The sequence below is a fragment of the Berghia stephanieae genome, chromosome 1 (assembly GCF_034508935.2).
Source record: "Berghia stephanieae isolate SIO BIC M18660-M18661 chromosome 1, UCSD_Bste_1.3, whole genome shotgun sequence".
Lineage (NCBI taxonomy): Eukaryota > Metazoa > Mollusca > Gastropoda > Nudibranchia > Aeolidiidae > Berghia > Berghia stephanieae.
Genome location: NC_088360.1, coordinates 136,810,527 through 136,825,158, shown reverse-complemented (window position 1 = coordinate 136,825,158; position 14,632 = coordinate 136,810,527). Strand labels below are relative to the sequence as shown.

The 14,632-nt window shown below is 34.9% G+C and overlaps 1 protein-coding gene across 1 annotated transcript in view; it reads right to left on the bottom strand.

Moving 5' to 3' along the window:
- Window positions 1–4,856: 4,856 nt before the first annotated feature.
- Window positions 4,857–14,632, bottom strand: part of LOC144963301 (ankyrin repeat domain-containing protein 66-like) — a 10,274-nt gene continuing 498 nt past the window's right edge. Inside the window, exons 2-4 of the mRNA XM_078897204.1 lie at window positions 13,786–13,962; window positions 11,924–12,152; window positions 4,857–9,925 (exon numbers count right to left, since the gene is read on the bottom strand). Coding sequence (XP_078753330.1) covers window positions 9,745–9,925; window positions 11,924–12,152; window positions 13,786–13,930 — 555 coding nt within the window. The 5' untranslated portion in view covers window positions 13,931–13,962 and the 3' untranslated portion in view covers window positions 4,857–9,744. The remainder of the gene's footprint in view (window positions 9,926–11,923; window positions 12,153–13,785; window positions 13,963–14,632) is intronic.

The following is a 14,632-nucleotide window of genomic DNA, read 5'->3' as shown; positions in this document are numbered from 1 at the left end:
AATATTGGCTCATTCTTTGATTCTGATGCTTCAATGCAGAATCACATAGAAACCTACCAATCTTGCTTTTATCATTTAAGAAATATTGGTACATACTACATAAATTATTGTTCCTGCTTTGGTAACCAGCAGGTATGACTATTGTAATTCATTGCTTTTGGGTGCGCCGGCCAAAATGATATAACGTTTACAAAATTTTCGAAACAGAGCCTCAAAACTGATTAATAAATCCAATGACCCTACCAAAGAAATTCTATATAATCTCCATTGGTTGCCAGTTAGTGAAAGGATTGTTTTTAAAACTTGTAATATTGTTCATAAATTCATAAACAATCAAGCATTTTTTGTTTATTCATCTTAACAACGCCACTACATTATCTCATTCGTCTGTAGTGTTTCATTCGTCCAGTTTTGTTGATAAAGGGGAAACCTGAAACGTACATTTTATCTGTTTTCGTATATTAAATTGAAGCTAACATTCAATTTCACATTGTTTTTTGTTTTTTTTTTTAGAGTTTATAATACAATTTCAAGGTGTGCCCTGCTCCCAGTCTCTGGTTCACTTCCGACTGTTGCCCACCTCCCATATTATTATCTGGTTCAATCAGTAAACACAGATGTGGCGGGTCATCAGATAACATTTTATTATATGAGTGGCGGGGCTCTGACAAGTATGGTAGTTAAAGTAAATAGTATATTCATAATCAGGAATACATTAGACGACATTGATACATCTATTATTACTTTTTTGAGATGTTACTGCAAAATAATTTGACAGGCGTATGAAAAACACATGTACACGTAAAAACAACACCTTTTTGTGAAGAAATCTAAATAATAATAGTTATAGATTAGACATTCATGTTACACAATATCTATTAAATATACACAATGCGCATTACCATAAGCAGCAACACTTAGCATGTTGGACGAGAGGCTGGAAGACAGGAATTTATATATAATATAAAGACATTGACGTTTGACAAGTATTCATTTTACACTTAACTCGGTGATAACTGGATTTTGAAGATAGTTTGGTTATAAAACAATAAATCCAAACGACCTATATCGGTGATTTAAATGAATAATAAGGTATTGAACAAGACAATGGTTATTAAATTCTCTTCTCCTAATGATATGGGGTCGACACAACAGTTTACCTATGCGTTTAGGTGGAAAAAACTCACAGCATCAGCCAGCCGGATAAACGAACCAACACACAAAACAATGTGTAACATATACTGTCTGATTATAGTGTGAATATAACATAATTTATTGAGAATTACTCATAAAAATGACTGGCTCCAAATAATAATAAAGAGTTGAGTGACGTCAATTTCTTTCCTCTATAAACACTGGTCCCTTCTAAGCATTACAAAGTCATGGTTACCCCATAACAACACAGTCACCAATATTTGAGATTAGCAACTTCTCATAACTGGAACACAGTGGAATCCACATAACTGAAATACAATAGAATCCACATAAATAAAGTCAACGCTATTAAAGTCAACTTCTACTAAAAGTCAAAACCTATTGTTGGCCCAATATTGTCTGTTCTTTATCTAAAGTTTGTTGCAATGAAAATGTATAAAATCAATCTTCCTTCAAGTTAACCAATCTTTTTGGATGGCGGGGTTGGCTTTATCAGGATTCCACTATAAGTATATAATTTTTAAAAGTGAGCTTTTATATAGCGCAATATCCACTAAACGTGTTCAAAGCACTTTACAAGGGGTTCCTGGCCAACAGCAACACTAAAACATGTAGGACGGAACATGACGCCTGTTAGGCGATATTACAGGGTTTTAATAATAATAATAATAATAATAATAATAATAATAATAATAATGATAATAATAATAATAATAATAATAATAATAATAATAAAAATAATAATATTAATACTAATAATAATAATAATAATAATAATAATAATAATAATAATAATAATAATAATAATAATAATAATAACAATAATAATAATAATAATAATAACAATAATAAATAATAATAATAATAATAATAATAATAATAATAATAATAATTAATAATAATAATAATAATAAATAATGATAATAGTAAAAAATAAATAATATGCATTTTTTGACAATAAAAAATCGTGATAAACGCATTGAAATTGAAAAAGATGGGAGGGGGGGGGGAGGACTAATGATCAGATAATCAAAATGAACTGTTATTTTAAATAATTTGACAATCATAGGTAAAGATAAGTTATAAGTATTCCTTTGAACTTTGTATAGATCTTAACACATTTTTATACTTTTTATTAACATACGTAAAACCTCACGATTATTGTAAGGAACAGCTGATTGTTATATTTCACAGAAACAGCATCTAATTTACCAACGTTCTGTTTTCTTTTATTTTCACCGGTGGAACTTCACCTCCTAATTCTGGAGCAGTTTGCATGAAATGTTTTTTAACCACATATCTTATTTGAGCCCTTTCACAGCTTATTCGGCAGAGTCCATTTGCATTGAGACAATGCTTGTTTTCAGTATGACCATTCATCTGAGTAAAGAAAAAAAATCATTAGTTATTATTGATATTGATGATGATGATGATGATGATGATGATGATGATGATGATGATGATGATGATGATGATGATGATGATGATGATGATGATGATGATAATAATGATGATGATGATGATGATGATGATGATGATGATGATGATGATAATAATAATAATAATAATAATAATAATAATAATAATCATAATAATAATAATAATAATAATAATAATAATAATAATAATAATAAATAATAATAATTGTAATAATAAGAGTTATAATAATATTATTGATTGTTAGTAATAATACGATAGTGATCGCCTAGATGCCTGCTAATAATAATAATAACGTAATAATTTTCCTTTAAAATATAGTTCTAAATGCCCGTTTTTAAAAATGGAATCCGCCTATATACCCACTCTGAAATATTTTTAGCAAAAATAAGATAGAGAAAGAAGTTTACTGTAGCATTTGCGGCCAAAAAAATTGATTTATCACCGGTCTGCGAGAGTCTTATTTGACACCTAGACAACGCCCCAAATTACGTTCAATTCATTTCAAATTTACTCCATCTCTCCAGCAATTTCATCCCATGACCTCCAAACTGATTTCTATCCATGGAGCGCCAATCAGATGTTTACAATTACCCATTTCCAATTGGCTGCTGAAAAAGGACATATATAATTTCAATCGTCCACCAGTCGGTCATCGGCAAAGTCAAATAAGCCCCTCCCACTCAAATCACATATCCCCTCGAAACTTCGGCCTTGTAGCGCAGTCCACCGGCCTTTTGATGTTACACAATCATCCGCCACCTTTGATCACATCGCTTTTTGATGATGTCATAATATATCTATCTACCCTCTTTTCCCACGCCCGTTGACTGTACCAACGGGCGATGTAGAAGAATATCGAGGGAAGGTGCGAATCGTGAAGACAGAATGGCAAATTAGTGTGAAAGTTATAGGTTCAAAGTTCAATTTTCACAGAGAAATCATGAGAACTTGACTGAACAAGCAATAAAAATCGTTCCGTGCTAAAGATGTGCTTACATGAGTTTAATACACACACACACACACATATATATATACACACACACACACACACACGCTCCCTCCCTCCCTCCCTTTCTCTCTCTCTCTCTCTCTCTCTCTCTCTCTCTCTCTCTCTCTCTATCTCTCTCTCTCTCTCTCTCTGAGTGTGTGTGTGTACTACTACTACTACTACTACTACTACTACTACTACTACTACTACTACTACGATTACTACTGTTACTGCGCTATTATCATCATCATCATCATCATCATCATCATCATCATCATCATCATCATCATCATCATCATCGCCATAAAACAACAACAACAATAACGTTACCATCACAATTGGACTCGTGTTCTTATGTCTCAGGAGTTTGCCTGAATACGGGACTATTTTGTTAGCCAACAAAGAATTAGACAAGATGTGTTTACACATTCATAGTGCAGAAACCGGTCATTACAAATCGTTGAAATAAATGCTATATTAAAAGTAGATTATTACTCTTATATTTACTACCATGTTTTAGGGTAACAAAACTCAGATAACATCAATTTGAATTTTTTAACCAATTAAAAATATTTTTCAGGTTAATTTTAAATAGAAAAATATACATTTTTCAAGAGAGAATAAAGTATACTCACCATTTCTTGATATCAATGAAAATAATTGCGTCTTGAAGATGAAAATGTGGCCGTTATATCCATATAAAATAGAAAAATATAGAAGAAGTGTATGGTCAGCAATTGCAGTGTAAAAATGAACGATTTTACGAAATCTGTCCTATAGCCTGACTGACAACGAAATTCAAGCGGTGCATTCTACCTGCAGGGATAAATATAGGCCAGTTTTCACGTTCTTGGCATCTGTTATGACGTAACCACACGGTGGTCTCCCCGTCATCGACCGTGGGTCGTTCCCATTGGGGGTGAGGCGGTATAAAACTAAAGTGAAAGATTTCTAGTGTAATAAACGGCTGTGCTCCGCTCCCAGCAAAGCTCTACGGCCAGGCCCAGGGCAAAACCAAGTAATCTAATTGCAAGACAAAGACAAAAGCAAATTGGAAAACAGATATAAGGGGGAAGAAGAAACAGTAAGTGCCACCCTGCCCACTATGGGAGGCCAGGAACCCCACCCAGCACTATATTTTTAAAAAATATCTGACATGGAATCAGGAATCACAAATTGCGTTTAGGGTTTCATCTCACACCGGCCATATACAGTAACAACCTTCCTTCCGTTTGAAAATGTATTAAAATCAGACGATTCCAACTGACTGAAATGCCATAATAAAGACAACAAGCCATCTTTATTATCATCTAATACAAATAACTTTCTTTTTTTAATCATCATTAATCGTAGTCTAGGATAAGGGATCTAACTGCTATTGTTAAATAAATTAATTGCAAAGGATACATATAAAATATAGTTGACATCCACTTCTAACCATACAAGTTACAATCATCTACAAGTTCATATTTTCATATATCCCATGGGCCATGGACATAGACAGTCTATCATATAACTCGAGCTCAAAAAATGGCTACACTTTTTTTCATTATACATTGAAATTTTTAATTCTTAAATCAGCCAATTAAGTCGATCGCTATTGATTTATGAAATAAAAGTATTTCTGACTAAAATGAGAAAAAGACTCGCTGTCAATGTATGGCGATTTCATGGGCGAAGACAGGCACTGAGAACTGTATGTACTCAGGCCTATATGTGCTTGCATCATGTACCGTGAGGTAAAAGTTAATGTGAACTTTCATCGAACAGAATATGACGCCAGTGGTATCATAATCTCAATCTCTCTCTCTCTCTCTCTCTCTCTCTCTCTCTCTCTCTCTCTCTCTCTCTCTCTCTCTCTCTCTCTCTCTCTCTCTCTCTCTCTCTCTCTCTCTCTCATAATTCTCTCTTTCCAGTTCAATAATATGATATGTATATCAAAACAATGTATATGACATTTGTGACCCATCGTCCCAAACCGGTATTATGTCGGAACGAACCATATTATGCTTAAAAGTCGGATTTAATATTTGTTTTTGTTTTTATGTTTTTAAGGGTTTTACGGCGCTTGCAACACATTTAGGTTATATCAGCGCCAGTAAAAAGGAAGAAAATGGGATAGTAAAAAGTTCTAGAATTACAATTAAAGCACCCAAGAAAAAGTAAGACAAAGGGGAATTGAGAACAAATAGGGATCAGATGTAGATTCCACCAATGTACTTAGTTTGAAATCACCTACAAGTCTCATCCAGACACAAGCACAAAATCCAACAAAGAGGAACACACTCAAATGCTTATATTATACATTCAAAATAAAAAAATAATACATAACAGAGAGATGATTTACAAGGAAAAAAATATCATCTCCCAAAACAATAACTATGCATTTGACTGTTTCCCTCCCAGCTAGGATTCCAGCCTGTGCCAGGACAAAACCAAGTAATCTCATTCCGAGACAAAGACAGAAAGCATGTTGGATAACAGATATAAGGGGATAGAAGACACAGTATGTACCTCCCTGCCCGCTATGGGAGGTCAGGATACCCACCCAGAGGATTTAATATTAAACTGATCAAAAATATAAGCTGTTGGCATTAGCACCCTAAAATACGGTATCCATTCTCCTCAATAAAATATGCAAACTCAACTAAAGTCTGATATTTCTGGCTATAAATTCAATTTTTAACATCTTAACCAACCCGACTTAATACCGTTTTGAGGCGAAGGGTCACATTTGTATTAATACAACTATCTGAAATGCATGGGCGAATTCCTGAATCGGCAATGTTAACAAGAAAGTTCTAAGCAATGAAAAGAAAAGAAAAAGATGATGATGATGATGATGATGATGATGATGATGATGATGATGATGATGATGATGATGATGATGATGATGATGATGACGATGATGATGGTGGTGGTGGTGAAGAGTACTACATTACATACATATACATCTGGAATATTACCAATTTTGTGGTCTGTATAGTACATAAATCATTATACATCTCTCCACGCGCTGATTCAGATTGTCGTCACAGGTATTTACATATAATATGTGTGGCTGACTGAGATAACCCGGAAAGATGAGCAACTTTCATAAATTCAGTTATGTATGAGCGGAGTTGATCACATCTTTCTGATCATTTACCACTTTAAATTTTCTTTCTATATCTATTAGAACCCAAGTTATGAATTTTTTTCTGAATAAAATTTGTTGCTATGGGAAACACTTTATCTTCGATTTTGGCTCATATCTCGAATCGAAGCTTGCTGCATCTTCTCGGGTTTTCTCAGTCAGCCTCACATATAGGAACGTGATTTTTTTATTTTTTATTTATGGTCTTAACTAGTTAGTTGATAAAATAATGACCGCAAAATCATTTTAAGGCTAAAATACAATACTTATTTAACTAAACCAAGAAACTGAGACAGACATGCCGGTTAAACGTTTGAGACTCAAAGGTTTATAAATATTGTAATAATTAATTAATACGAAGCTTTTACATTGTTGTTTCAAGGGTGAAAAATAAGATATGAACCTAACAGATGATAAAATCACACACTGAGTATGATTACTATGAACTAAATAAATCTGTATGTACATTTAATCAAAGAACATCATACCTTGGACTGATATATTAAATATTTATAATGGAGAAAAAAAATAAACAAAACTTACTGAACATTGTTCATTGCAGTGGAAATCTGTTTGAAATATATTAACATGTGACATTATCTATTAACTCATTTCAGATGGAATGTGTTTGTTTTTAGGGGTATTACGACGTTTGCGTCACTATTAGGTCATTTCAGCGTCAGTAAAAAGGAAAATGCTGGAGAAAAAGTCGTGGATCTGAAATTAAAAGCATCAAAGAAAATACAAGACAAAGGGAACTGGTTCAAATAGGGAACACAGAAGATTCCACGAGCAATCCATCCAAGGCAAGGGATGAATGAGATAATGTGGTAGTGGCGTTGTTAAGATGAATAAACAAAAACATTCAATGTTTCATTCTGTTTTCATGTATCAAATTCAAGCTTACATTCAAATTCACATTGTTATTCAATTCTGTTAGTGAAAACAGTAGAGTTTGTATAGGGCAATATATAATAGACAGGAATCCAAGGAAGACATGAAAACTCCCCTGTTTTGTTGAATTAATAAACATTATTTATGGCATTTCATTTTCAACAAAATCTGAAATGAACAAGCAAGCTGGAATTCAATTAAGTTACCATGACCATAAAATGCAGTCTTGGTAGGGAATGTCCCAAGTATAAATAAGTGCATAATAACAGCTCTTTTGCTCTTGGTACTGGTGGACCTGCACTAAAGATCACTAGCTCTGGCTATTAGTAACAGACCTATGTAAAGCAGCGTGAGAATTCCTCTACCGCATTGCAACAAGTTATGACATTAAAGCAGTTGTAACAATAATTCTTCTTCAAAAATCCCCAACAAACTTGACCTTTAATATAGCACAGTATCTACTCAATGCGCTCAAAGCGCTTTACAAGGGGTTCCTAGCCAACATCAACACATAAATGTAGGAGAAGACAAGTCACCTGTTTAGTTATATTGCAATATATCTGACAAAGACAATGCTGTTAACATCCAGATACTCATTTTACACCTGGGTATGATGAGAGAAGGACTCAAACCCTGAACCTTATGAATCGAAGGAGAGTGCCATACCACAAAACCTCATAACCGTACCTTTCTAGAGTATTTTAAGAATGCATATTAGTTTGTTTTAAAAAAACGCCCACATTTATAAGTTAGTCCCCAAATTTTCATAATATTATTATTAACTAGCTCCATGTGTTATTTTATCTCTTAATATTAATTTTTTTTTTGTCGATAATGACTATGGAGAAAATATTCCTAATAATGCAATTTAATTTGTTCTAAACCACATGACTGAATCAGAAGGCATTGGTCCCATACTTGAGACTTTTAAAAATAATTTTTTTAAAAAGCAAATAAATTCTAATGCTATCCTTTTCCAGCCCTTTTCCCGCACACACAGCGTGTATAAAAAGATATGTCAGTTCTTTTACTGACCTTTATCTGTCCTGATTTTTCTCCAAAGGTTTCAGCCATAAATCACAGTTCGACACATCAAAAGCTTAGATTTGGTTTTGTTTGTTTTTAAGGGTTTTACGGCACTCGCAATACATTAAGGTCATATCAGCGCCAGTAAAAAGGGAGAAACTGGGATAGTTAAAAATTCTAGAAAGAACCCAAGAAAAGGTAAGAAAAAGGGGAATTGATTCAAATAGGAACTAGACGTAGATTCCAAGAGCACGCTATCAATCAAGTCTCATCCATATACAAGCACAGGTCACCACTAAGAGGAATACACTCAAATGTTTACAAATCATATAATACGTAAATAAAGCAATACAGTGCATAACAGAGATATGATTTACAAGGAAATAAATATCATCTCCCAAAACTAACCATACTTTTGACTGTTTCCCTCTCAGCCAGGGTATCTGGCCACGGCCAGGACAAAACCAAGTAATCTCATTCCAAGACAAAGAAAGAAAGTATGTTGGAAAACAGATACAGGAGGATAGAAGACACAGTAAGTGCCTCCCTGCACACTATGGGAGGTCAGGAACCTAAGAAAGCTAAGATTCCAAAATCCAAATGTCAACCCCAGTGACTTAATTTCATCCAGATTGTACTGTCGTTATAATCAATTGTAAAATGAAAGAAATTATGATTTGAAAGAAATTTAGTATCATGATTAAAGGGGTAATAGAGCTAATTGCATGCAGGATAAAATCTAAGTCCCTTTACGGTTATGTGGTCTTGTGGTATGACACTCACTTTCAGATCGGATGGTCCTGGGTTCAAGCCTCATTTGGCGCAGAGTTGAATCCTTGGAAAAGGCTCTTTACTCACATTCTCTCACTGACCTAAGGTGTATAAATGAGAACCTAGTCGTTAACAGTATTGTCTCTGTCAGAAAAAAAAGTAATATCCCCTAACAGGCATCATGTCTCGTTCTTTATATTACTTGTTGCTGTTGATCAGAGACCCCTTGGAAAGCGCTTTGAGCATGTTTAGTGGATATTACGCTATATAAATGCTCAAGTTTGTTTGTTTTTTTTTGGAGGGGGGGGGGGGGATAAAAAACTGGGACATTTTTTCACTTTCTTCTACTTGACGTTTTTTCTTTCGGGTGTTTTTTCTCCTTTTCCTCCGGGCGTTTTTTCTCCTTTTCCTCCAATTCCTCCAGCTTGATGTGGGTTGATTGTCCGTCGTCCTCATCCTCTGACAGGTCGACTAGCTCAAACCTCTCTCGCTTTTCCATCAATTCAACTTCAGCTCTGAAATGATAAAATGAAGCTTTTATTCTACAATTCTAATTTAAACTGTAATCATCATCATCATCATCATCGTCATCATCACCATCATCATCAGTATCATCAGCATCATCATCATCATCATCATCATCATCATCATCATCATCATCATCATAATCATCATCATCATCATCAGCAGCATCATCAGCATCATCATCATCATCACAATCATCATCAACATCGTCATTATCATCATCATAATCATCATCATCATCACCATCAATATCACGATATGTCCATTGACGAAGTTGTGGCTCTCGCCAGGAACAGACATGCTTGGTCCCAATATGTGGAATCCCTGTGACTGTGACACTTTTATGCTGATTTAGCATAGCACCTTATAGGTGCCCTACTAATTACAATGCAACTCATACATACATCACGATTCTAATTAGAGATCAAAAACGCCTCCAAAATTACCAATAAGGACCGAGGTAAAAAGTTGATATAAGCATTATGAATATCAGTCCATCAGAAAAATGAAAGGGAGACAAATGGAAAATGCAAGACAGCAAGAAAGGTCAATGTAGATGATTTGGCGGTGCTTAAAAGGGTTAATTTTGACATTTAGGACAGTTCCCTTTATTTAGCTTTAAAATGTTAGTTATTGTGATTTTGTTCTTGGGGCCAGAAATAATTTTAAAGACTGTCAGCACTGGCAATGATGTCAAATAAGGAAGAACCCATCGGGATGTTTTTGTGCAAAGCAGTTTAGGAAGGTCCAGGGTTCGAGCCTCACTCGGCACCATACTCAGGTGTAAAATGAGTACCTGGCCATTCACAGCGTTGTCCCTGTTGGAAAGAAATTGTAATATCGTCCAACAGGCGTCATGTCTCATTCTGCATGTTACTTGCTGCTGTTGGTCAGGGTCCTTGTGTAAAGCGCTTCGAGCATGTTTAGTGGATATTGCGCTATATAAGAGCTCAATTTTTTTTTAAAAGGGATAGCTGCTCGAGCGGCATGGTAGAAACTGGTTTTGATGGTGCAGTATTCTCGTCTGACTCCACACTAGGTGCTCTCAGCACATCGGCAATGTCACGGCTGATGATGATTTTTCCCTAGGCACCGCGTCAAAAGGCAGGGAGCCACTCAGAAAGGGATAGCTGCATTTTCATTGGCTATTGTATTTTACTCTACAGCAGGATATCATTAGCCAATTATAAATAGTATTGTTGCTTTTTTGTTTGTTGTTTTTTTTTCAAACCAATTATTGCCAATATCATAGAATTTTGATACAACCATCTTCTGGGTAAATTTATGTTGATATCTTATTTATTATATTATGATAAATCTATACACTAATATTTGTAGGAATAAAATCAAGACTTTGATGTCATGTCGATATAATTGTAATGTTGATAAAAGCACTGTTGATATATCTGCTCTTAACAGCATGCAAATATTTGCAGGTCTGATAACTGAATACAATTAAGGACCTGATTTAACATTGTTATAATGTACAATATGTTGCGTTGGTTTGAGAGAATTTCCATTACAACAATGAGTCCATAACAATTTGAGTTATCAGACCAGCCAAAAAGTTCAAATTAGCTCTACACCGTGTATATTATTTGACATAACAAGCCTAATGTAGCTTCTAACCTGAAATTTATTTGAAAGCAGTCCTTCATAGCCATAAAAAAAAGCCCTAAAACCAGAGTTTATTCTACTTCCTATAGCATTTAGTGGATTAGGAACTGATTGCTACCTTTTGGATACGACACTAGTCTATCTCAAAGTACTTTCTACCAGATTTTCCAGACCCTACCAACCCAATCACTGCTGGGTGGACATGAGGGTCAAAATAAAATCTCAACTGCACTATGACCTTGAATTGATACAGGTCCTTTGCATGTGAAGAGAGTGCTCTACTGACTGAGCACCCAGGAACCCTTGAAGTTCATCAGCTATGTTTTTATTATTAGTGTTGGAATAAAGAGAAAACTTTATGTTAGTCTTACTGTTTTAAAAAGCGCATACAATCAGGATGATCATATATTTCAGCAACTCTGCTTGGACGACATCCATAGTTATCGGGTCTGTCTGTTGCAATATTGGCAGCATGCAGGAATCTGAGGATAGCCACCCTTCCAGCTTCAGCAGCACAATGTGCTGGAGTCCAGCCAGTCACCGTACGAGCAGTACCCTTGGCACCATAATCAAGTAAAAGGCGACTACACTCCACGAAACCTGTTGAAAAGATGGAAAATAATAAAAATAAATAAAAATTCCCTTTATTCATCCCCATGGTGAAATTTGTCTTTAGGGACTATTCCAAGGGAAGACTGGAATAACCCAGGCATCAGTCGCAGAGCAGCGCCACAAAGTGAGCTAGGGTGAGGTGACTTGCTCAAGGGAACACAGCGCGGTGGGTGATTGAACTCGGTACCCTTTGGGTACGAAGCAAAGACTGTAACACTGAGCCACTCTGTCCCAAATTGGATATCATTCATTAAACAAGTCAATGATATTATTGTTGTAGTTCTACCAACAGAAGCATGGTATTTCATTAAAAATAAATATCTTGCATAGTACCACTGACTGAACTGTACAGTGTTTCGTCTTGTAACAAAAATCAAAGTGAGCATGATCAGAGATTAAAAAGGGTGACAACGATTGCAATCTCTGGTCTAAGCATGGTATTTCTTTTCTTTGGTGAGGCACTTAACACACATTACCCCACTTGTCTCAGGTGACTGAGTGATTAATAATAATAATAATAATAATAATAATAATAATAATAATAATAATAATAATAATAATAATAATAATAATAATAATAACAATAATAAATGACATTTGTATAGAGCCTTACCCCAATTTCATCAGGCTCTAGGTGCTTTAGTACCTAAATGTTCATATATATTTTTCAGGAGGGTAAGATTACAGAGTAGATAAGGAATTTGACCGTCATCCAGAGGACACAGGTTTGAGTTGCAGTATCAGCATCTCAATTTTTCTCCTTGTTCAATAGACTTTATTGTTATTGCTCACTCTGCATTGCACTTGGAGTCCGGATAATTCAGTGCATTTTAAAACTCGAGTTCTATATAGCGTAATATCCACCAAATGTAGTCAAAGCGCTTTACAAGGGATCCCCAGCAAACAGCAATGCTTAACATGTAGGACAATGCATGACACCTGTTAGGTGATATTTTTTCTACATTTTTTTTTCTACAGATAAAACACTGTTAATGGTCAGGTACTAATTTTACACCTAAGTCCAGTGAGAGAATGTGAGTAAAGAGTCTTTTCCAAGGACTCAACTATACACTGATCAGAGCGAGACTCAAACTCAGGACCTTCCAATCCAAAGGCGAGTGTCATATCACAAGACCACACAGCCACACATTTTCTTTAAAGAAAAATTCCAAGTGTGAAACCCGTCCTTTGGGTCTTTTTCAAGAGAAGACTAAAACAATCCAAGCATTAGTAGCCTGCACCAGAAATGAAAGGAAACGCAAATTGCAGGTCTTGAGACTGAAGCCTTCAATTGAGAAAATAACATCCTGACCTTAATCAACCCAGATAATCGAGAAAGCTTTTTTATTTGAACCCTGATGGTTTATTGATGCTATGCATTACGTTAATAAACTCACAATATCTGCCAGTCATATATAATGTACCAACACACAGAACAATGTGTAACCTTAAATGTTTATAGTCAGACTGATACAGTGTAGTGAGAACAACTCATAACAACAGCTGGCTAAAAACAATTACAAAGAGCTGAGTGACGTCAATCATGTTTCTTCTATAAAGCTTCTACTGCATTTTGTTTTGGTGTTGTTTTGTTTGGGGGTTTTTTCATCCTAGTTATTACCTTTCTGACATGTCCAGTGTAAAGCAGTCTTGTTTCCCCAGTCCTCGTCACCCATGTTTACATCAACTTTTCCGGATCTGAGCAATTCTTCCAAAGTGTCATAATCGCCTGAAGCTGCAGCCTCATGGAGCTCTAAACCCAGCATAATTGCATCAAGTTCCTGTTCAGTCACTACACCTGCAGAGTGCAATGAATTCAGCATTGGTTAGCAACAACAAAATGAAAAATACCATGAAATCCAAAGGAAGTTATGTTTTGTTTGGGCTTATATTTCAATGTATTTTTAAAATATTCCTCTGTGATATGTGACCACAATCTCTCTCTCTCTCTCTCTCTCTCTCTCTCTCTCTCTCTCTCTCTCTCTCTCTCTCTCTCTCTCTCTCTCTCTCTCTCTCTCTCTCTCTCTCTCTCTCAATTGTTTTAAGAACTTATTGATGTGTTTATTAAGTGCTCAACTTTCTATTTTTTTTAAATGAGAGATATGATTCATAAATCAAATTGATCTAGATCTAGAGTTGAGAGATGTGTTCTAGAAACCAAATTAATCCTTTCTTTAATTAATACAATAAAATTAATGAGAATCCGACTTGGACTGGTAATGGATGGTTGTTACTATTTAGCATTTATTTATTTATTCGTTTGTTTATTTTTAGGGACTGTCTAGACTCTAATCAAATTGAGGCGCACAGCTTTGCTCATCTTAATTCTAAATATTGCTCTTCCGTATTTTATTTTTTCATTGGAAACTCCCCTCCGCGATGAGTAAAATAAAGGTAAAATAATAGAAAAAGAATCCACCGTTGATGTTCTCCATATATGTTTAGTACATTTATGGGTGGTTAAACAA